The sequence below is a fragment of the Chiloscyllium plagiosum genome, unplaced genomic scaffold (assembly GCF_037043375.1).
Source record: "Chiloscyllium plagiosum isolate Xiang-an unplaced genomic scaffold, Cpla_swu_hap1 HiC_scaffold_6, whole genome shotgun sequence".
In the NCBI taxonomy this organism is placed as follows: domain Eukaryota; kingdom Metazoa; phylum Chordata; class Chondrichthyes; order Orectolobiformes; family Hemiscylliidae; genus Chiloscyllium; species Chiloscyllium plagiosum.
Genome location: NW_028270144.1, coordinates 30,427,722 through 30,452,958, shown reverse-complemented (window position 1 = coordinate 30,452,958; position 25,237 = coordinate 30,427,722). Strand labels below are relative to the sequence as shown.

The window sequence follows — 25,237 nt, the reverse complement described above, 5'->3', positions numbered from 1 at the left end:
ATTGGATGGACTGTAGTGATTCTAGAGTGTGGTTCACCACTATCTTCAAGATTGATTAGAGATACTCAATAAATGCTGGCCTTGCCACCAATGCTCATATTCTATTAAATAAAGTAACAAAAATATAATATCGGGTTTCAGTGAGACCACATCTGAAGTACTGTATATAATCTCGGTCTCATTAACCAAGGAAGAATAACCTTGCCTTTAAGGAATGCAACAATGGTTCGATAAATAAATTCTTAAACAAGAGGCTGTCCTATGAAGAGCTATTGCATAGAAAAGGTTGTTAATCTTTGGAGTCTTGAAGAATGAGTGGAAATCTCATTGAAATGGCTCGCTAGGTGCAGATTGCTTCCACTGGCTGGACAGTCTGCATCCAGGAGGCATTGTCTCCACATAAGGGGCAAGCTGCTCAGATCATATAACCAGAAATTTCTTTGCTCGAGACTGTTTGTCCATGGAATTCTCTAACCAAGCTGACGGTGGAAGCTTAGTCATGGAGCATATTTAAGATTGAGATTGGCAGATTTTCGGGCCCCAAGAGAATTTAGAAGACATACAGTAAGTGCGGTGACAGAAGTCCAGCCTTGATCGTATTGAACAGCGGAGCAGACAACAGGCCCTGGTCCTGCTCCTACCTGCTATGTGCTTTTTCTGGAAATACTAAAATTGAGATATATATAATTGGAGGCAATCCTGAGGCATAGGAAAGGACTTGTTGAAAAGTTACAAGGCAGAGTTGTCATAAACAGATTTTCTGTGATTGGCCAGCCATGGAAAAGGGACCTCACCTGCAGATTTGCTGTTGGGTCCCAGCTGAATATTCCACGTGTATTTTTAATTGCTTGGCAGGACAGAACTTAAAACAAACACTTCCAAAAAGTGACTTCAAAACCTTCCGTACTGCCCTCATCAAAACTGAATCACAACAAAAGCAACTTCAAAAGGATACAATTCACACAGTTTCAGAAGAGGCTGTCGACTGGTTGGATTGTGGTTAGTATGAAGATGCAGCAGGAACTGTTAACTGTTTTAGTTCACTGATTAAATTCAGACCAGGACATCGCATGATTTGGCCAGGGCATTGCCACAGGGATGCAGCATGGAGTGCCTCCATGCTAAATACAGTCTAACTTTAAGAAAATCACAATACCAGAAGGGAAAGAAAAGTTGGATTGATGGCAAAAAAAAAGTTAAACATGTACTTCTAAATCTCAAAATCTATTCATAAATGCTACAGAAAGGGGCATTAGCATCAACATTTTTGTTTAAACAGTAAATTCCAGATCAAATTGTTCACAAAAGACTTGAATTGTAAAGACCAAGTTCTTAGGAATTCGTACAGGTTCTGCATATTACGTGACAACGTTCTATCTGAATTTTACAAGACTGTCCCTTCAGCTTTGACCCTTTTTAGGAAGCTCCTGCTCATGCCTCTTTCCACGCTCCCACATTATACAAGCAACACTTGCACATCTGGACTTTCAAGCATATTTCTGCTGATGCCATTCTTTAATCATTAACACGGGAGTTGTTGTGCCAGTAATGTGGGCTGAGTCACCTAATGATTTTCCTGTACCCCTCTTTGGGAGAAGCATTATCAGCATTCTCAAGATTTTCAAATCACTACAAGCTGCACGGCACTTGAAGCCCAAGGAGTTTGATTGCACACACAGGGGCACTGTTAAAGCAAAGCATTAAAAATAGTACAAAACCATGGCTAGACTTGAAATAGGAAAATAAGAATGCTGCACTCCAACACAAGTCTCTTCACACCTGAGCGAACAAGTACCAGGCAGATCAATCCCACAGTGACCACACTGACTAACAATTGTTTGCAAACCCAAAGCACTGAGAAGGTAGCAGTATAGTAACATTGTGCTTGTTACAAACATACTCTACCTTGTCCTATGGCAGCATAAACACTTTGACTAACCTACAAAGTCCCAAAAATGCTTTAGCCAGAGGACAAACTAGCACAATAAACATTTAAAATTAATTAAGCATTGAGAATGTGGCGCTTGCTACAGCAGGAGTAATAGCATACATATAAGAGAAGCTGGATAAGTACAGCTGGATAAACGAGCCTTAGATGTTTCCCAGTTCTGAAGAAAGGTCATTGATCTGAAACACTTGATTATTTTTTAGCCTCACCAATGCTGCCTGACCTGCCAAGTGCTTTCTGCATTTTCTGTTCTTATTTTAGATTTCTAACTTGACCAGCATTTAGCCATTGCATTAAAGGATAAAATAAAAGTTGATAGAGTGAGATAAAGTCAAGTAGGGAGAGGCTTCTTACTGACATGGACATGTAGAGCCAAATATTCCATTTGTAAAACTCAGAGATGATGGACCATATTTTAAATAAAAACTGATTACAAGTGAAGTTTCTAAAAAAAAAAGCAGCAAAGCAATCAGAGTTATTCAGATATAATACATGTTCTGCTCAGAAAATATGCAAATTGTAGCTTTATTATAGGAATATATTAATTGTATCTGAAACACAATTGATTTTTTTTCACACAAACTCATTACGTTTTGTAAAGCAGTGTAAACATATTATGCAACATTTCTGATTTGGGAAAAAAACCATGCAATTATTACACACATCCTTTTGCTCAGGGGGCTTTACTGGCAAATCATTATTGTATCATTTCAAAATAGACATGTCTGTTTCATGGAAAAGAAATTGCATAATGGAATCCAAAACCCATGACCAATGGCACTGCATTCGCAAACTATATGGGTTGATTCACAGCAAAAGGCTAATGTATCTGCCCAAGTCACTGATTATGATCACTGCCCATAAACATGCCCTCAGCCCTCGACAAGGGCTGTATCATTGCATATCTGAAAAAGTTGGTGTACGTCTGTATGGGAAGTGGAACTTAGGAGAGCATGCTGCGTGTATACGTTAGCTGTCACATTTCCTATCTTTCAAGAATAGCTCAACCTCAAACAGACTTTAATGGCCGTAAGATACTTTGTGGGTGTCCTGTGATACTGAAAGGCAATGTATAAATGCAAGTCTTTCATTTTGATTTGTCGAGCTAATCTTTTACTGTAAGGAAGATGATCACTTCAAAAATACCTGCGACCAGAAACACTTTAAAGGAAAATTACTTAAACTCCATTTGTATCTTTTGTCACACTGTAGACTACTTAACCTTGAGAGGGGGTCATCATCATGGAACACACTTCCCCTCTCATCTGTTATTTATAAAACAGAGTGCCCCCAGATAAAGATTTGGAAGGACGAATATAGATTCTTCCCTGGACTTGTGCTGGAAATTTCCTTGCAACTGCTCCTGTTCCGCAGCAAGTCAGGTAAAAACACCCTTTGTGTGCATGAACTCTGACGAAATTTCAGTCCAGGAATGCAGAGACCGACCAGAATCCTCCATCTGCTGCCCTAAGCAATCATAGGTTACATTTACTCTGTAAAACAACACCCATGGTGCACTTAACTACAGAGATTGCCCTCGAGCCTGCATTTAAAAATCCAGGGCCCTTCTGCATAGATAACATTCCTTGTATACGCTAATGTTTTTGTTTCCTTTATTGTATTTGCAACTAAAATAGGTAAAGAATTGAAAGGAGGAGCTTCCTAATTGAAATCAAAGATTGAAATTCCTTGCAAGTTAGATCACGGTGTTCATGTCTGGGACCTGGGCTAGACCACAACATTCTTTTGACACGTAGGCAGATACTTTGGGGAGCCTCACCAACACTTGAAGACAGACACACCCAGGATCCTCTTGGTGGTTAGGATTACCCAACTGCAAATGTAGCTCATTGCTCACCCATGTTTCTACCTCAGTCTATGTCTGCTGAAACTTGGCTCCACCTAATCCAGTCCGTGCACACAAACACTCAATCACAGACACACTCCACTCCTCCTCGCTCTTCCAAACTATCACCACCACTCTAACACTTTCCTGGCTAGAGTGCTACCCTCAACTCTCTACAGACTTCAGCACATCAAAAGTTCTTCCATCTGTATTCCACCACCCTGAGTGTCCCACTCACCCTGTTGCTCATTGACATTCACTGGTTTCCAGACATGCCCACAACGTCTCAAATTTAAATTTCTCATTGCAGTGTTTACCATGCTCCAGGGTAGCACCACTTCCTGAACTCCGTAACCACTTTGACAAAAATCGCCCTGTACAAATTCTCCAGTCCTCTGACTTGGGCCTCTTGCACACTCACTGTTAAATAACTGCCACTGCATATCTGCTGACTTATCCTTTCACCTAATTTGTAGAGGAAAACAAACAAATTGCTTCAGAAAAAGTGCGAAATGGAAAAGGTGTCAGGTTGGAGGGCTGTAAGGAAGGAAGATCGAAACTGTTTGTGTCTGGGTGGGTTAGAATCAGAGAAAAAGTCACAAAGTATTCTTCATTTCTAAGTCACCTTTTTAAATTGGATATCACGGGGCCATATTCCCAACACAATTAAAAAAGACGAACTCGGGGATGACAAGAACAGTTCTTGCAGAAAACAGATTTGCAATGGTTATAGCAGTAATGCTTTTCTTGAATTGGATTTAAGGGATGTTGAAATAATGATGTCATTTCTGGTATGATGTGCATGGAAAAATCTTGGACTAATTTTAGGCATGGTAATAAACCCCAAAGGCATTTCTGTCAATAAAAATGGTAGCTAGAAAGGTTCTCCAAATGGCTCAGCAAGATTCTCAAGTCGTTAACTATCCGAACAGACCAGGGGAACTCAATCCACAGTCTTTGCAGAAACAAGAGATTTCACTAGAGTGGAAATCAGAATCCAAAAGGTGGCCCCAAAGTATTGCCTACTCCTGTGGGTAATGTGGTAATCTTGCTGGAAAAGTGCCTGCAAAGACACAAGATAAGGATGAGATTGGATTAGGCCTGATTCTTCCACCACCGCAGAGCAATACATGCTGCTGTTCAGAAATGAGTAACCTCATGCTGGATGAGGTGCAAAAGAGAAAACAGCAATAATAAAACTCTCTCCCCATAAGCAACTCACCAAGGCTCTTTGACCAATAACTTCCAAACCCAAAACCTTTCCCATACAGAAGGACAAGGACAACAGCTGAATTGGTATACAACCAGCAAACTACACCCTTCCCAAGGCCACACATTCTGGACTTGGAAATATATCACTGTTCCTTCACTGTCACTGCATGAAAATCCTGGAACTCCTTTCCCAAAAGCACTCTGAGTGCCCCTATACCCCATAGATTACAGTGGTTCAAGGGGGCAGCTCACCACCACCAGGTAATTAGGGATGGGCATGAAATGCTGGTTCAGCTAGTGAAAACCACATCCTGTGAATTAATAACAAAAATGTGTGATCAGGGAGAAAAATTGATTGGGAATAAATAAGAATCAAATATCCGTCTTTAGCAAAACTAGAGTTTAACTTGCAATATTGGTCAGGTATGCAGTAGTCGAGTTGTAATATTACTGACTAAGTAATTCTATGCCCTTGCAAATGTTCTGGAGACATGGATATGAATCCTATGATGGTAGATTGACAGCTCAGTGGTTAGCACTTCTGCCTCACAATGCCAATGACCACTGTTTGAGTCCAGCCTTGGGTGACAGCCTGTGTGCTGTTTGCACATTCTCTCTGTGTCTGCGTGGGTTTCCTCCTACAGTCCAAAAATGTGCAGGTTAGGTGGATGAGTCACAGTAAACAGTGATAGGGTTGGGAGCTAGGTCTAGGTGGGATGCTCTTCGGAGGGTTGGTGCAGACTCAATGGGCTGAATGGTCTCTTTCCGCATTGTAGGGATTCTATGACATGGTGAAATTTGAATTTAACGAAATCTATAATTTAAAACTTGTCTAATGGTGAGCATGTAATGACTGCCGATTGAGTTCACTAATGCTCCAGGTGTCATTAATTCTCCAAGTTTTAGTAAATAATAATCTCCATTCCTTCACTGTCACTGTATCAACATCCTGAAACTCCTTCCCTAACAGCACTCTGGATATCCCTACAATCCAAGGACTACAGCTGTTCAAACAGGCCATTTATCACCATCTTCTCCAAGGCAATTAGCAACAGGCAATAAATACTGGTGCAACCAATGATGCCCACATTCCATTAATGAATAAAAATAAATTCTCAAGACCTTTTCTTGTAAAGAAATTTAAGCATGTCTCAGTGAGCTGGAACAGAGATGAGGACATTTTAAAAAGGAAATTCAGTTCATTATACATCAGTGACTGACATATGGAGGATTATAACAAGGCAACATGACTATTTGACCAAGATGCTTCATCTTAGGGCAACAAAATTCTGAATCAGTTGAAGCATTCACAGTGGAATTCTATGTCTCCAATTGTTAAAGACGGTAGAGGGTCACATGAACTCAGTAATGGAAAGGAAAAAAAAAGTGATAACAATGAATTCTGAAACATTATTTAGAGTCATAGAGTTGTACAGCACGGAAACAGACTATTTGGTCCGACTAGTCTATAGCGACCTAACATCCTAAATTAGTCTAGTCCATTTGCCAGCATTTGGCCCATATCTCTCCAAACCCTTCCTATTCATATACTCATCCAGATGCCTTTTAAATGTTGCAATTGTACCCGACTCCACCACTTCCTCTGGCAGCTCATTGCATACACACAAAATATTTCACAGTGTGTGTGAAAAAGGTGTCATAGAGTCATAGAGATGTACAGCACAGAAACAAACCCTTCAGCTCAACTCTTCCATGCCGACCAGATATCCAAACCCAGTCTAGTCCCACCTGCCAGCATCTGGCCCATATCCCTCCAAACCCTTCCTGTTCATATATCCATCCAGATGCCTCTTAAATATTGCAATTGTACCAGCCTCCATTCCCTCCTCTGGCAGCTCATTCTATACAAGTACCACCCTCTGAGTGAAAATGTTGCCCCTTAAGTCTCTTTTAGATTAGCCCTTCCTCCCAACAAGTCCACACCAACCCTCCGAACAGCAACCCACATTTATCACCTCACCTAACACTACGGGCAATTTAGTATGGCCAATTCACCTAACATGCACATTTTTGGACCGTGGGGGGAAACCGGAGCACCCAGAGGAAGCCCACGCAGACACGGGGAGAATGTGCAAACTCCACACAGACAGTCGCCTGAGGCGGTAATTGAACCTGGGTCTTTAGCGCTGTGAGGCAACAGTGCTAACCACTGTGCCACCGTGCCATCTTTCCCCTCTCACGCTAAACCTATGCCCTCTAGTTCTGGACTCCCCCACCCCAGGGAAAAGACTTTGCCTATTTATCTTATCCATGTCCCTCAGCTCTCTTTTATATCTTTCCCCTCTTACCTTAAACCTGTGCCCTCTAGTGTTGGACCCCCCCGCCTCTCCAATCCAGAAGAAAAGATCTTAGCTGTTTACCTTATGCGTGCCGCTCATGATTTTATAAACTTCTATGGAATCCCCAGGCTTTATGCATTAAGTGGAGTTGAGAATCAGAACAGTCATGATCTTGCTGAATGGTGGCCTAAGGAGCTGAATGGTCTATAACTGCTCCAAGTAAGTATGAATGTAAGTTAACATCACAGGAACATCGCCATGCAAATAAGAAAACTGGCATTTATTTTTTGTCTAAAAATTAACTGTGAACAATAAATAAGTATTGTTTTAATTGTAAAATGAGGGTGTGTACTTTAAAGAATATGCTTCCTCTTTAATTCAGTAACAATTGCAAACATTACAAACTCTGATTGAAATACTTTATGGTATTTTTCCTACATTTGAGTGAGAAGTAAAACAAGGAATGTGAACAATTAAGTACTTTCTTTGTTAACAGTTGTTCGCACTTGAGTTTTTTTTGATACTTGCAAAACAGGCCTTATTAATTGTTTCGTGATTTGTAACAGTTGACTCACTTCCATTTCACCGCGGGTGTTTCAGGAAACCTTATTATTGATGCCATGTTCTGAGCTTTAAGCTTGACCAGTCAGTCTTCTGTAGGAACCAATGTGTCATTATGTCCAAGTTTCACGTAGATATGGGCAAAGAAGTGACAAATGGAAAACAATGTGGGAAAGTGTGAGGTAATGTATTTTGGCAGGAAGAAGAGGCATAGACTATTTTCTAAATGGGGAAAGGCTATGGAAATCTGAAGCACAAAGGGGCTTAGGAGTCCGAGTTCAGTATTGTCTTAAGATTAACATGCAGATTCAGTTGGCAGTTAGGAACGAAAATGCAACGTTAGCATTCATTTCAAGAGGGCCAGAATGTAAGAATGGAGATGTACTGCTGAGGGTCTGTATAAGAGTCTGTTCATACTGCATTTGAAATATTGTGAGCAGTTTTGGGACCCATATCTATCAAAGGATAGGCTGACCTTGGAGATGGTCTAGAGGAAGCTTGCAAGGATGATCCTAGCGATGAAGGGCTTGTCACATGAGGAGCGGTTGGGGACTCTGAAGTACTTGATGAAGTTTAGAAGGACGAAGGGGCATCTCATTGAAACTTAAACAATGCTGACAGGCCTGGATAGAGTGGAAATGGAGAAGATTCAAAGTTTGTGAAAAGATTTGTAGCTCGGGTGCTCGTTGTTGTGGTTCTGTTCGTTGAGCTGGGAATTTGTGTTGCAGACGTTTACATTTCGTCCCCTGCCTAGGGCAACACTACTATTATAGGACAAGCCAAACAGAGAACAGCCAGGGAATTCCTAGAGGCATGGCACTCATCCACAGATTCTATCAACAAACACAGCGACCTGGACCCAATATACCGGCCACTGCATCGGACAGCTGGAACTGACAACCGGAAGCGGCAGGGACAGGCCACTATAAATGCTGGAGGAAACATCACAGAAGCGCTTCACAGGAGGCTCCCAAGCACTGAGGATGTCACCTAGTTAGGGGACGAAACATCTGCAACACAAATTCCCAGCTCGGCGAACAGAACCACAATATGGAGAAAATGTTTCCACTAGTTCGAGAGACTAGGGCCAGAGGACAGTCTTAGTTCTAAAGAGTCATCCCTTCATTCTGAGATCAGGAGGAATTTCTTCAGCCAGAAGGTGGTTAATCTGTGGAACAGATTACCACAGAGGGCTGTGGAGGCCAAGTCAGTGTCTTCAATACAGTCAGAGAAAGAGGTTCTTGATTAGTAAGGGGTCATGGGTTACTTCCCCAAAAAAACTTCAATAAATTAGAGAAAAACTATTTCCTTGAGAAAACTATGTTGATTCTTCTTGATCATGTTATGATTTTCCAAATATCCTGTATAGCCACCATAATAACAGATTCTAATAATGTCCTTACAACAGGTGTTAGATTAATTGACCAAGTTTCCTTTCTTCATCCTTTCTTGAATTAACGTGTTAAATTCATTATTTTCCAACCTGCTGGAAACCTTCCAGAATATCTAAAGAACTTTGGAGGATTATAACGAAGCTTGTTGCCCATTTACAGCCACTTCTATTAAGACAGTACGATGCAGGCCACCTAACACAGGGACTGTCAGCCTTCCAAAATAATAGTTTCCAGTATTATTTTTGTGCTGACTAAAGGTTCCTCCCTCCCATTCTTAGTTTGATTTTCAGATATCTTTGGAAAGTTTTCTATGTCTCCTGCAAAGTAAAAGGACATAAAGAACATTCAACACCTTATTTTCCATAATTAATTCCCCAGCCTCACTCCAGTGAGAACCACTAAGTTGTAGTTACTCATTTCCTTTTTAAATACTTGTCAAAACACTTATGGACATTTTATTTTATAACCAGCATTCTCTCATACTTTGTTTTTTATCTTTTGTCATCATTGTTTAATGATTCTCAATATTGGATGTTTCTTCTGATCTGTCACTAATCTGTGCAGAATTGGATTGTATTTCTTTCAATTTGATACGATCTGTAACTTCCTTATTCAGCTAAAAGAGAGGTTTCCTTCTCAAAATGTCTTTCCTTGCACTGGGACAAATCCTTGCTGAGTTATTTAAATATCTTGCTAAAAGTCTGACACTGCATCTGCTGTCCTGCCTTTAATCTAATTTCTCACTTCACACTCTGTCTTCATATCCTCATAATTCCCTTCAATCATGCTTAAAAATGGATTAAACCTGTGACATTAGCAGGTCTCAAGGAAGCTGCTCCCTGGTTGATCTCAAATGTAAAGTTCATAGAAACGGTCCCAAGTACCCTCTGAACTCATTTCCCATGTTATCTTTGCCAATCTGATTTGTCCAATCCACATAAATATTAAAATGCAGTATCTTTCCTACACATTTTTCGTTCCTGTATGGTCCATCCTACAGTGTTACTACTATTAGAAGGTACATAAAATACTTCCACAAGTGACCTCTAACCTTATCCTTACCCAAACTGATTTCACATCTTGTTCTAAAAAGCTATTGTATTAACAATGCCCTTACTTAACAGAGCTACACCCACAACACTTCACAGTTTCCTATATTTTTCAATTGTCAAAGACTCTTCGACATTCAGGCTCCAGCCTTAATTGTGTTGTAACATGCTTCTGTAATGGCTATCTGATTCATTGCATATTCATTTATATCTGTGCTAATATTATGTCCATTTTGTTTCAAATGCTGTATGCATCCAGATACAGAATCTTTAACTGTCTTTTACTATTTTTACATTCTCTGGTCATATTTTTGGTGCATTCGTAAGTTTGTAATTTCCATTCCTTGTTGCCACACTTTGGTCATTATATTCAAATTGCGACCCTACTCTATCACTTAGTTGATTCCCTTTGATTTACCAGATCTCCTCTCACATGACCTCCTTGACCCATCAATCCTGCTACTCAGTTTAGAGTTCTTTCCTCAGCCCTAAGTAATGCATAAATGCAGATTTGAACAAAAGCTCATCCGTATCTCATTGCAGAGTACTACACCATAAAGAATTGCTATTTCCATCCTCTGGATACCTTGAGACTCAACTATTCCAGCATACTCTTGACTGGTCTCCCATATTTTATTCTTCCTAAGCTTGACGTCATCCAAAACTCTGTACAAATTGAGATACAGGCAGCAAAGTCCTATCACCCCTGTATTCACTGACCTACACTGGTTCCCCAGTCAAGCTAAGCCTCGTTGATAAAACTTGCATGCTTTTTTCAATTCCTCCTAGTATCTCTACAATGTCCTCTGATCCTATAAGCCTCCAATATATCTCCAGTCCTGACAGTGTATGATTTTAACTGCTGCACCACTTGTGGAGCTGCACAGAGTCGTAAAGCATGGAAACAGATCCTTTGGTCCAACCAGTCTTTATGTCCTTAGCTTTGGAATTCTCTCCCTACCTCTCATTTATTGTTTAAGGCAGTAGTTAAAATCTACTTCTTAAACCAAGATTTTGGTCATCTAAACTTTTAATACCTTATGTTGTTCAATATCATATTTCATTTTAATACTGTAAATCTCATTGGGATGTGTTAGGATACCAAAGTTGCTCTATTAATACACATTTTCTGGTCAGATTAAAAGTGAAATCCAGGAAGGACTTTTGGTCGCTATTTAAAATTGTAGTAAAATTCAACTTAAAAACTGTTCTCTTTGATAGATGCTTAAATGTGCAAATCTCAACCAGCCCAACAGCATTCTCACAAATACTGACAACCCATGGCCTCAATGCACACCCTTGTGTGAAAGGACACCATGGAGATTTTAAACAGGTTTGTGAATGTGCAGAAGGATGCAACTTAAGATCAATAGTAAATAAGTAAACATACCTCAGTTTGTCCTTCCTGTGCACTGAATTCATGTGTAACACGAATACTCTAAAGAAAACACAGCAGGAATAAATTTTACTGCTTTCTCTGCACAGGGATGAAAATTTAATCTCGACTTCAAATATTAGAGACAAGGAAGTTTATCCAATCCTATTATTTCTAGCAAGAATCTGTAGTTAGCTTGTTAGTAAGTACATTTACCACAGGAATATTCAATGTTACTTAACAAAAATAAGCTTTAAGAAAATCACAATGCCAGGAGTCAGCAAAATTACACATCCTTAGGAATATTAAACGTGAAAAGTCACCTCATCTTTTTCTAGGTATTTTGCTTTTTCTTCAGGACTTAAGGGGGATGAATCATCCAAAAACTTTTTCATAACTGAATTAGGTTCTGTGAAAAATATATCACGTAAAGAAATTAATGATAGTATTAAGTTCACTTCTGTACAAAAATGTAGATACTTAAAGACAATAGCAAGATAGGAACAGCGAGTACAGCACCTCCCTGGAAAATCTTACCACCGAGCTATTTTTAAATGACGAATAATTGATTGACAACTAGAGCAGTCCCACTTTTGAAGTTCTTTCTGTGGGTGAATACCCAATTCAATGCACAGTGACACTGATCCATATGAAGCCATAGGTTTAGCTACTGGCCTGCCACAAGATTGCTGACTTTAGATAGGGTTTACATTTTGGATGAAGTTCTCCAAACAAAAGATAAATTCGAGAATTGGAACCTACTTTTACCAGGCAACCACAGTTTCAAGCGCCTTTCTCTACTGAAGGATTTGCTACGGGGTGACAGTTCAGACTGACTCAGACTCATATCATTGTTCCTTCACGGTCACTTGGTGGCCTGGAATTCCCTCCCAACCAGTGTTCTGGGTAACCCTACACCCCAATGACTGTGACTGTTAAAGAAGACAGCTCAGAAGCCCCTTCTTCAGGGCAACAAATGGTGACCCAACTAATGATCATCATATCCCATAAACCATAAATCTTTAATATTTGATCCTCAACTTACGGCTGAATTAAAAACCAAACATGCAGAGACTTGATGTCAGAAATATTAAAACAAGAAAAGGCACCAGTTTCTAGGACGAGTTGGCATTTCCCACCTCATTCCCAAATGCACAAGCAATGCATGTGGGAAAGTTAGATATAACTATAATAAATGAACAATGACTAACCATGCGTGGGTAATAGGCCACAAATTCAAAGTTAGGACCAATGCTAAATCTTGGTGTTGTTGAGAAAATGCATTTGATTTGAGATTTTTTTTGATGTAGTGCTATCCTACAGTACAATACTCTTCATAAACACAATCACTTCTCCCAGAAAAACAGAAAATTCCCTCAGATGCATTTGTTCCCAGCTAGCTGGCCAATCTCTCCTGTAGACTTATGGTAGTTCCTGTGATCTCCCAGTGCTTCCAGCAAGACACTTCTTAAATACTCTCTTATTTTGTCAAAAATGCAGATTAGGACAATATACTTAATTGGAAAATGTTGAGGTAGTGACGAGACAGAAATATGGAGGCTTAAGAACATTACTGCTTCAAAGTGTCCATGTAGATACTTAAAGACAATAGAACTATAGGAACAGTAAGTATAAGGATAAAAGGGGAAATAAGAATTTTGTACTGGATGTCCAAGTCTGGAAACAACATTAATACAGAGACCCGGGTTCAATTCCCGCCTCAGGCAATTGTCTGTGTGGAGTTTGCACATTCTCCCAGTATCTGCGTGGGTTTCCTCCCACAGTCCAAAGATGTGCAGGTTAGGTGAATTGGCCATGCTAAATTGCCTGTAGTGTTGTTAGGTGATAAGGTAAGTGTAGGGGTATGGGTCTGGGTGGGTTGCTCTTCAGAGGGTTGGTGTGGACTTGTTGGGCCGAAGGGCCTGTTTCCACACTGTAACTAATCTAATCTCAAAAAAATTCAATGTAACTTAAACTCATCAGGATGATACCAGGGTCAGGAAGTATAGCTTCGAGTTCAACTTTGAGACAGTCTACTGGAGCAGAGAATATTGAATAAACTTTTCTGAAACTAGGAAGAGCTTTTATAGAAAATAAACCTTTTTTTGCCCTCACTGGGAGTTAGTGACAACAGGTTGTCAACTTAAACACTAAAACATGCAATGTTTTACCACAGGGAGTGGTTAAAGCAGGGATCGTGGTAACCTTAAAAATGATATGTGGATCAGCATTATTAGTGAATGATGTTCTTGGGCTGAGAGACAAAAGGCAGGGAACAGCTGAGCCTACTGTGGTAAAAAGCTGACAGAGCCACAATGAACTGATAGCTTCCAGTCAAGCCCTGAGCTTCTGTCGTTAATCATTCTCTGGCCCCACCCTGCATTCCCACGACTGAACATGGAATAAAGTCTGCTGGGATGTTCTCAGGATGTGACTATTACTCATTCAGCCTTATCAAGAATTTATTCTAGGTCCAGTATCGACCTGCTGCACCTTGAATAATTCAGTTCTATTATACTGGCAGCAGCAATTCCACCCAACAAGTTCCCACAATGTTATCAGCCTTATCACATAGAATGATTTTCAAATGGGCCATTGCCCAATTGTCCTGGTCACAAACTTATATTCTGGCGACGTCTCTCAAAGCAACAATGAATTCCAATTTTTAAAATAATCTTCAGAAATTGTTTTATTTACCTCTTGCCCTGCAGGAGGTATTAACTTCTGGTTGGGATCTAGTGGCCCTGGCATGAATTATTACCTAGAACTTTAGCAAAGTGGCAGGGAGAGGAGGGGAAGGGAAGTCAAAAATGTCTCAAAAAGTCAAATAGAACTTTGAGAGAGAGAAATGGGCAAAAACGGCGAGAGTTAAACATGAGGACAGGATACATCGGTGTCATTCATTAGGTGGGACTGAAGGCAGTTAGAATCAAATAAGATGGAGGACAGGACTGCAACCAGATGTTTTCTGTCATTCGTAGCTCACAATAGTCAGGCTGAAGAATGTGAAGTTACCTGAAAAGGAGATTGTCAGTAATAAACAGGAGTGGGTGCAAATAATAATTGTTGCAGTTTTTTTTTTAAATAAGAGAAGGTGGGTATTTCCTGGTCTAATGCATTAACTTCACTGGATTTAATGGACAGGGTCTATCAATCACTCAAGTAATTTAGAAATGAGATAAACATTAGGTGACCCATATTGAGGAAATGTGCAACTACTTGGAGACTCAGAAAATGCCAACAAATGCATCAAACCAAGCAGAAGAAACCACAATGATATTTGCTGTTGTAAGCATTCACCACCCACTTCGAAATTACCTTTGCTTTTTCCACTGCTCTGGGTATTACAGACGTTGATAGACATTGCATGTATCTGTGGATTAATTTGTGACAAAAATCAAACCACACCGTACACTCTGTGTACGTCTTTGACTTTTACAAGTCACGGTTGTATTTCTAGGCCATCAATCTTTGTGAAGGAGATAGGTGGCTTTTCCTGGTTGAGCACATATGTCTTTACATGTAATGTTATTGTGTGTGTAAATCTAATGGTTTTCTTCTTGCAATTTAAGTTTAATGTATTGAACCCATTTCTAATTGCATGTCCTTGGCTGAATGAGAAAACAAATCTAGCAGCTAAAAGAATTTCCTACATAAATGTGCAGGGAGGTGGTGATGGTATAGTGATTGTCATTAATCCAGAACCCCAGGTTAATGTTCTGAGGCCATGGGTTGAAATCCCACCATGACATGAGATTTGAATTGAATAAAAAGCTGGCTGCTTGTTGTAAAAACCCATCGGATTCACTAATATCCTTGAGAAGGAAATCTGTGACACCCTTACATACCAGATCCATTGACCCTTAACTGCTTTCTGGGCAATAAATACTGACTTAGCCAGTGATACCTACATCCACTGAATTACAGGTATATAATCCTTTATTCGAAACACGTGGGGCCAGCTGGTTTTCGGAATTTGGAATTTTTCGAATTTTGGAATAAGTGACAACTTGACAGTGAAATTTAAAGAAATCTTACCGAGCAGCAGACTCACTGTGAGTACTACAGGCCCTGAGACAGAATTGAGGCCTGCCAGTGCTGGACCATGCCCACCCACGTTACATCCGAGTGACACACATCGAGCAGGTGTGGAATTGGGTTAACTGTTTGCACGCCAAACAACCATGTTAATGAGGAAAAAACTTAACAAAAAGAAACCTTCAGATTTCGGATAAAAGGGTTGCCCAGCTGTATGCATATAAAAAGAACTTTGATAGTTTTGTTGACAGATCCTGAATATTTTTAGTTCTTCATGAGTCGTCTTTTGAGCAGTTAAGTGTTTGATTGATGTGGCATCTGCTATTTATGACAGCAAAATCTGTGTGTAACAGCAGAATGTCTATCAAGTGCAAGAGCAAAGTGCAACTGACTCAGGACTTACATGACACACATACACTGGTTTCTAAACCTCCCAACATAATTTTGCTTTTGCTTGCCAAAGATAAACCAAAACACTCACCAAATTCCAGTTTATCTCGATTGTTAGCCAGTGCGTGTATAAGGCCGACAGTTCCGCAGGCATTACTGATGGTTTGTTTCATGAAATAAACTTGTGGATCAACCTTCTGCCCTTTAGATTTTATTTCTGCTTCCTCCTCTTGCTTGAACGCTTCATACTAATGGGGGAGAAAGTTACCATGGTTATTCCCTTGCTTCTAGATATGTTCTTTACCATTTTCAAATTGAGTGAACGTCATGTCTATTTTTGTTCACACCTCATGCATTGACTGACAAAAAAGAAATCAAGTACGTGGTCTATTTTCTTTCAATCTTCAGTGATCCATGTTAATCACTTATTTCCAATTGGGTTTGGAATCCACTGAAAAGGGTTTGGATCCATTATTGTTATGCTCAGAAAATCCAAAAATGCACACCTTGAGAGCAATTGCCTATAGTAACTGGGTTCTACTGATTATAGAAGATTCCAGGAAGAAAAAGAGTCTGATCCTTGCCTCAGCAGATACACAGTCAATGGAGTCCATTAGCGGAATCCAGAGGTATTATTCTACTGCCCACCGTAGCTCTATCTACAAACAATATTCCAACAACTTGCAATATTGAAACCACAAAAGGAATTGTGGGTTGATGTGGCCAGTCAGTGATGTGCAAATTGTTGACATTCATCTCACTTATGGATCAAGGGGAAATGGGATGAATTAGATTACCACAAGAGCTGACTCGGATACACCAGCCTGAAAGGCCCCACCTGTGTTGCCTCATATTCTGATTCCATAATAGAATATTTGGGTATCGACTGATAGGTTGGGCAGGAAACAGAAAGGCATGGTCACTTGTTTGAATTGCAGTGTATCAAGTACACTGTATAAAGGTCACAGTATGTGGTTATGAATCACTGCAAGGAGAGATCCGTTTGCACCATTTACAACACAATAAACAGGCATCTCAATTATTGCTTTACATATCCTCACAAAACAAAACAACCCTTTGTCTGATACCATCCAGCAATACTCCACCGATCACACTGTAGAACCAGACGGCCACAGAAACATTACAACACAGAACTTCATTCAGCCCACTGTGCCAGCCGAATAAACTCGTCACCCTATTCTAACCTCACTTTCCAACAACTAGCCCATAATCTTAAAATCATAAAATATTGGGGCAGAATTAGGCCAATCAGCATGTGGAGTCTGCTCCAAAATTCAATCATGGCTGATATGTTTCTCAACCCAAGTCTCCTGTCTTCTTTCTGGAAACTTTGATCCCCTTTCTAAACGAGAACTTACCTCCTCCAATCCTGCCCCCTGTACTGGACTACACCTCCTCCCATCCTGCCCCCTGTAAAAACGCCATCCCATTCTCCCAATTCCTTCGTCTCCGCCGCATCTGCTCCCAGGAGGACCAGTTCAAAATACGTACAACACAGATGGCCTCCTTCTTCAAGGACCGCAATTTCCCCCCCGACGTGGTCGACGGTGCCCTCCACCGCATCTCCTCCACTTCCCGTTCCTCCGCCCTTGAGCCCCGCCCCTCCAACCGCCACCAGGACAGAACCCCACTGGTCCTCACCTACCACCCCACCAATCTCCATGTACAGCGCATCATCCGCCGTCACTTCCGCCACCTCCAAACAGACCCCAGCACCAAGGATATATTTCCCTCCCCTCCCCTATCAGCTTTCCGTAGAGACCACTCCCTCCGCGACTCCCTTGTCAGATCCACACCCCCCACCGACCCAACCTCCACTCCCAGCACCTTCCCTTGCAACCGCAGGAGGTGCAACACTTGCGCCCACACCTCCCCCCTCACTTCTCTCCAAGGCCCCAAAGGAAACTTCCATATCCGCCACAGATTCACCTGCACCTCCACCCACATCATCTACCGCATCCGCTGCAGCCGGTGTGGCCTCCTCTATATTGGGGAGACAGGCCGCCTACTTGCGGAGCGATTCAGAGAGCACCTCTGGGCCACCCGGACGAACCAACCCAACCACCCTGTAGCACAGCATTTCAACTCCCCCTCCCACTCCACCGAGGATATGCAGGTCATTGGACTCATCCACCGCCAAACCACAACAACGCGACGGTCGGAGGAGGAGCGTCTTATCTTCCGACTGGGAACCCTCCAACCACAGGGGATGAACTTGGACTTCACCAGTTTCTTCATCCCCCCTCCCCCCACCTTGTCTCAGCCGAATCCCTCCAGCCTGGCACCGCCTTCCTGACCTGCAGTCTCCTTCTTGACCTCTCCGCCTCCATCCTACTCCGACCTATCACCCTCACCTTGACCTCTTTCCACCTATCACATTTCCAACGCCCCTCCTCCAAGTCCCTCCTCCCTACCTTTTATCTTCTCCTGCTGAACACTCTCTGCTCATTCCTGAAGAAGGGCCTGTGCCCGAAACGTCGAATCTCCTGTTCCCTGGATGCTGCCTGACCTGCTGTGCTGTTCCAGCAATAAAGTTTCAACTAAACGAGAACTTATCCATCTCGGTCTTAAATACATTCAATGACTTGGTCTCGACAGCCCTCTGCGGCAATTAGCTCCACAGATTCTTCACACTCCGGTTGAAGAAATTCTTCCTTATTTCAATCCTATGGGGTCGTCCCTTCATGATGAGGCTATGCCCTCGGGTCCTAGTCTCCTCTACTTGTGGAAACATCTTCTCCAAGTTCACTCGTTCCCAGCCTCTTAATCTTCTGCAAGTTTCAATGAGATACCCCCGCCTCAACCTTCTGAACTCCATCAAATAAAGACCAGGGTCCTCAACCACTCCTTTTGGAACAAGCCTCTCATCCCGGAGATCATTCCTGTAAACCTGCTCTGGATGCCCTCAAAGACCAACTCATCTTTCCTTAGAAATGGCACCAAAAACTCCTCATTATGTCAAATGCAGTCTGACGAGAGCCTTATCCAACCTCAGCAGTACATCTCTGTTCTTGTTTTCTGGCCCTCTTGAAATGAATGCTAACATTGCATTTGCCTTCCTAACAGCCAACTGAACATGCTTATTAACCATAAGAGAACTGTCGTGCTTCAGATTTCCATAGCCTTTCGCCATTTAGATAATAGGAGAAAGTGAGTACTGCAGATGCTGGAATTTCTGATGAAGGGCTTTTGCCTGAAACGTCGATTTCCTATCCTCGGATGCTGTCTGACCTGCTGTGTTTTTCCAGCACCACACTCTTGACTCATTTAGATAATAGTTTGCTCCCCTATTCTTCCTACCAAAATGTGCAACCTCACACCTTCCCCTCATTGTGTTTCATTTGCACATCACGAACTGGCCACGTCAACCTGGAGTTCCTTTTAAGCTTCAATTCTGCACATTATTCACAATACCAACTGTTCTATCAGCTTGGAAACAGTTCTGTTGCCAACCACAGCTCAATCACACTTTTGTCTGGTGTAGGAATCTGGGCAGATTGGATTCTACATGTCTAGTGTGTGAGGGTGGAAGATGGTTAGGTCAGATTCTGCTGAGGATCCTGCTATTGGGTACTAATCAATGGCATGGCCCAGTTGGTTGATGTTGGGGTTAGAGTTAGTTAAATGGCTCCGTGTGTAGTGATTATAATAGCATCTACCAATTGACTGTGGGCTTCTACTCCCTGACTTTCAATCCCAAATGGAGGTTATTTGATTCCGTTTCAAAAAAAGTGCAGTACATTTAAATGACCAATTTGCCTTGTCTTAGAAAATTCTGTGGTGAATATTGTTAAAATGTACCCTGAAACTTTTTCTTGGGAATTGAATGGGAATGATTCATCATGAAATATCATGTTTATTTTCCAATACTAAACAATGAGATATTCATACAACACTTCTAATGTAATAAATTATTACAAAAGCATTTCACTTAAGCAGTATAAACAAAGTGTGATATCCAGCTGCACAAATGGATACTGGGGCAGTTAACTGAAAGCTTGGTCAAGGGAGAGTTTCCTACCTTAAGGTCACTTGAAAAGCCTGAGGTATAGAGGCATGCGGAGGGACTTGCTGAGGTTAGGGTCTATACGACTGATGGCACCAATGGCAGAGTGATGATAATTGGAAATAGTTAAGAGGCCAGATTTAGAGGAGTGCTGATATCTCAGTAGATTGCGGGGAGACTTGGATGCAAGGGTGAGAATTTTTAAATCAGGTGGATGAATGATTGGGTGCCAAATGTAGGTCAGTGAGCACAAGGGTGATAAAAGAAGTCAACTTGCTGTGAATTAATATATGGGCAGCAGAGTTTTGAAATGTGGGCAACATCTAGAAGTCCCGAAAAGGACTTCCTCAAAAACATTACCAAATAACCCTGAATGGTCTTTGACCAGGGATCTTTAACAGAGCAATCTGTCACAGACCACTTTTAAGATTAATCTATATTCGAAGATTTGATTACTAAATGTTTCCTCTTTAGTAGAAGCTGACAAAATTCTACTGATCTCAATGGTGCAGTAGCCCTCATGATGACAGGATGTATAACATCTCCATATCAATCTAACTTTCCTTTAAAGCTACTAGATGATTTTCTTTGGCCTGTCCCTTTCTTGTTCATAGTGTGAGAACATGCTGGCTCTCAGCAATGTCATTCGTTAAAAAAAAAAGTCAGATTCCAGATGTACACCAAACTCAAGCTCATGGTCACCTCTCAATTCGTCCACCACCTTCAAACTATCAGAATGCTCAAATGACATCCATTACTGGACAGGCAGAAACTCTCACACCTCATACTGGAACCACGGATGCTACAGTCTTCTGCTGATGACTGTCAAAGGCTGCATCAGACAGTTCACAACTTTGCTGTCGCATTTGACTGTGATGAGCTCTCAATCCCACATATCCAAGTCGTCTAGAGAGCTGTTAATTCATCCTGTGATTAACTCTAGGCCAGAATACTCCAATGTACTTCAGGAGGACCGCCTACAGTCTATCCTCCATGATCCTGAAGTTATCGAAATCTCTATTGCTTGTTCTTGCAGCAAGTCCCATTCCCATCCCACCCATATGCTCACTGGCCTGCTCCCAGTCAAAGCACATTTTGTTTTTAAAATTTTCATCCTGTTCTCAAATCTTTCTATGGTCTCAGCCTTCCTTATCTCTAATCTCCAGTTTTACATTCCTCCCTTTGAAATATCTGCACAGCTCCAATTCTGGCCTTCAGCATTCTTGATTTTAATAGGTCCATCTTTAGTACTGTGCCTAAGCTCTCGAACACTCTTTATAAATGTCTTTGTCCCACACTGTGCCTTTAAATCAATATTAAAACGCAATTTTATGACCAAACATTTTGTCATCAGCTAGAATATTTCCATATATCTATAGGGCAGCATGGTAGCTCAGTGGTTAGCACTGTTGCCTCACAGCACCAAGGATTAGGGTTCAATTCCACCCTCAGGTAACTGTCTTTATGGAATTTGCACATTCTCCCAGTATCTGCATAGGTTTCCAATGGGTGCTCTGGTTTCCTCACAGTCCAAAGATGTGCAGGTTAGAATGGATTAGCCATGCTAAATTGCCCATAGTGTCCAGGGATGTGCAGGCTAGGTGAGCTAACCATAGGAAATGCAGGGTTACAGCGATTGCGTAGAGAGGTGGGTCTGGATGCAATGTTTTTTGGAAGGCTGGTGTGGACTCACCTGCTTCCACACTGTAGGGATTCTATGATACAGTAAATTTTTCTTTGAAAGTGTCCTTTGGGTTGTTTTAATATATTAAAGGCACTGTATAAATGCTAGGTGATGTTGACACTACTGGTTTCTGCATCTTATTTTACAGGTTGGTGCCAGATATAGCCTGGTCACATCATGGTACTGCGATGAGACCATCCCTCAGACTCAGATCCATCTAAGTATTACGGGAAGTAACTGGGGCATCGATTGACTAATTCTGCAGCCATTTTGATCTCCCAATCCCTTAACCACACTAATCAAACAAAGAGGACCATATAGGTTAGAAAAGTCCATTTGTAGAGTAGGATAGATTTTATTTGTTGGCAATAGCATCCCTGAATAGGCTGCTTAGAAAATATCTAGAAGTTAAAAACAGCTATGATCAAAGTGAAAAATATTGCAGATGCTACAAAGAATCAACTGGGACCATTCAGGCAGCATTTGTCTTGAAACAAGAAGTCACATAAACAGATATTTAGGCAGGTGACCAAACGTTGGCCAAAGAGGTTTACTGAGTATCTTGCAGCAGCAAACGAGAGGTACAGAATCAGAGGGGTGGTGAGGGTACTCCAGAGCTTCGGGCCTAGGCCACTGAAGGAGAGGCCATAACTGACAATCAAAAAGCGAGAAATCAGAAGACTGCCGAGATCAGAGAGTTCTGGGGCTCGAATAAATTCGAGATAGAGAGAGAAGAGGTCACAAAGGCAATTGGAAATTAGAATCAGATTTATTTAAAAAAAAAGTCAATGCAAAGAACAAATCAGTAAGACAGTGTTGGTCAACAAGCATAGGGGGCAATGGTGAATAGTTTTTGCTGAGCGTTAGAACACGGGCAGTAGGCTTCTGGGTGGCCTCACGTTTATAGAGGTAGAATGAGGGAAGACAGCCAGGAGCCAATTTGAATGTCACTGAACTTGTCCAAAACTCTTGGTTCCTAAAAATCTCTTTCATCCATCACCCACACCCGGTGATCTACACTTGCTGTGGGTGACACCATATCACTTTCAAAAAAATAAATTCTCACCTTGGTGGTCAAATCACTCTATGGTTCAATCCTCCCAATCTATGTGACCTCCAATATTCCCAAGAGAAAAAATAAGTTCTGCACTCCTTCAACATTGGCCTCTTGCGCATCCCTTTGTCCACTACTTTACCCTAGTCAGCGATGCATTTAGCTGCATGGACCCCCTCCCACCTCAGAAATTCCTCCCATCCCCATTCAACTTAATCCTTTCCAACATGCTGCCTCTCTTACCATTTTTAAGCTTCAACTTAAAACCCTTCTCTTTGGCCAAACTTCTGGTCGGTTGACCTAATATCACTTAAGAAAGCCTGTGGCAAATTTGTCTGAGAACACCATGAACACCATAAGTACTTAGCACTTATTATTCAGTGCTATTTTAATGAATGGACAAACACTATTCGTATAACATACACTGTATTTAAGTGCAGCATTTCTAATAACCAGATAAAACACTTGCAATTATATAGCATATGGAATGCAGTTCCTGAAAATGTAGCAAAGGCAGATTCATTCCTGGCCTGCCAGAAGAGAAAACTGGATAAGCACCTGTAAAGAAAGAAATATTGCAGGGCCAAAAGGAATGGGTTCACAGAATCACTGAATTGTCAGTGCAGAAGGAAGTTATTCAGTCCATTGTACCTGCATTGCTTCTACTGTCCAGTGCCCACCTCCTGCCTTAACCCAGATATCGCCGCACATTTCCATCCAGACTACCATCCAACGCCCTTTTTGCAGGCATCAGTTGAACCCGCCTCCACACATTTCCAGTCACTGCATTCTACACCCTAACTAGTCAGTGTATGAAAACAGTTTTATCTCATCACCTTTACTTCAATTACACATCACTTTAAATGTATGCAGTCTCATTCTTTTTTCTTTAAAAACTGGGAACAGCTTCCCCAATCTATCCTGTCCAGCCCACTCATGATTTTGAAAACCTCCATCAAATCTTCTCTCAGCCTTCTTCTCTCCAAGGCAAATAGTGCCAAATATCTATCCTGCTAACTGAAGTTTCTTATGCCTGGAGCCATTTCAGTAAATCGCCTCTGCAACCTCTCCAATGCAACCGCGTCTTTCCCATAATGTGCACCCGTAACTGTATCCAGTACTTCTGTTCAGGTCGAACAAGTGTCTTGTATAAGCTTAATAGATCTCTCTACTCCTGTGCTTTGGTACCCCAATTAAAACAGCAAAAGGGCATCATATAGTGTATTAACTGTTCTCCATCGGTCATGTCACCACCACTGATCTGTGCACATGTACAGAGGTCCTGCTGCTTCTGCATTCGTTACAGAATTGTCACCCAATTTTACTCAATTTTAAGTTGTCTTCCAATGTTCTTCCTACCAAAATACATTACTTCCCACTTCTCTAAGTTGAATCTCATCTGCCACTTATCCATCCACCCCACCAACTTCCGTGTTGTTTTGGTGTTCCACTCTTGACAAGTTTAGATTAGATTACTTACAGTGTGGAAACAGGCCCTTCGGCCCAACAAGTCCACACCGACCCTCCGAAGAGCAACTCACCCAGACCCATTCCTCTACATTTACCTTCACCTAACACTATGGACAATTTAGCATGGCCAATTCACCTAACCTGCACATTTTTGGACTTTGGGACCACGTATTACCCGCTTAGTTAAGTGTAGGTTGCCTGAAATAGTGGGATTGAAAAGGTGACGCTCCTTAAAATGTGCAAACATTTAATAAAATGCACAGAATTTCAAACAATCTTGGCAAGTTCGAAAAGTGTCGAAGTGTTATCTTTTCATGTGGATGTGAGGAGTTGAGAACCAGACATACCTAAAACAGATATGCTTGTACAAGGCCCAGGCACATCAACAAGCCTTAAAATCTTCAACTACACAAATTAGAGACCTCACAAACCTGTAATTTTCCCACACCTTTATAAACATCTGTGCAGCAAACTGAAGGTTGGGAAGACATTCTGCACATGACACAACAAAATACAGGTTAAAAAAAAAATTACATGGTGGTGACTTAAACCTATAATTTTAAACTGAAGACAAAGCATCACATTAATTCTGTGACTAAACAGCATTGTGTTCGAAGAAGCAGGAGTGAAAACACATTCATGCAAAGAGATGCTTTAATAGTTTTTTTTAAGAATAAAGCCACATTCTTCTCTCATTTATAATTAAATGGTACATCATTCTGAAAATTTATTTTAAACTCCATTTAACTTGATTATTAAAAATAAATGTCACGACAGTAGTGAGTTTAATATAGGACACTTGGTTAATTAATTGCCAGTCAAAGTCTAAACAGGTGAAATATTACAGTACTCATGAGAAAGAGCAGTCTCATAGGGATTGAGAATAAGG

At 41.2% G+C, this 25,237-nt stretch overlaps 1 protein-coding gene across 3 annotated transcripts in view; it reads right to left on the bottom strand.

The window, feature by feature from the left end:
* Positions 1 to 25,237, bottom strand: part of uchl3 (ubiquitin carboxyl-terminal esterase L3 (ubiquitin thiolesterase)) — a 58,925-nt gene that overhangs the window by 9,736 nt on the left and 23,952 nt on the right. For all 3 annotated transcript variants that reach the window (XM_087987948.1, XM_087987947.1, XM_043691396.2), the window contains 3 exons: positions 16,205 to 16,361; positions 12,009 to 12,094; positions 11,701 to 11,748 (listed from right to left, as the gene is read on the bottom strand). In XM_087987948.1, coding sequence (XP_087844074.1) covers positions 11,701 to 11,748; positions 12,009 to 12,094; positions 16,205 to 16,361 — 291 coding nt within the window. The remainder of the gene's footprint in view (positions 1 to 11,700; positions 11,749 to 12,008; positions 12,095 to 16,204; positions 16,362 to 25,237) is intronic.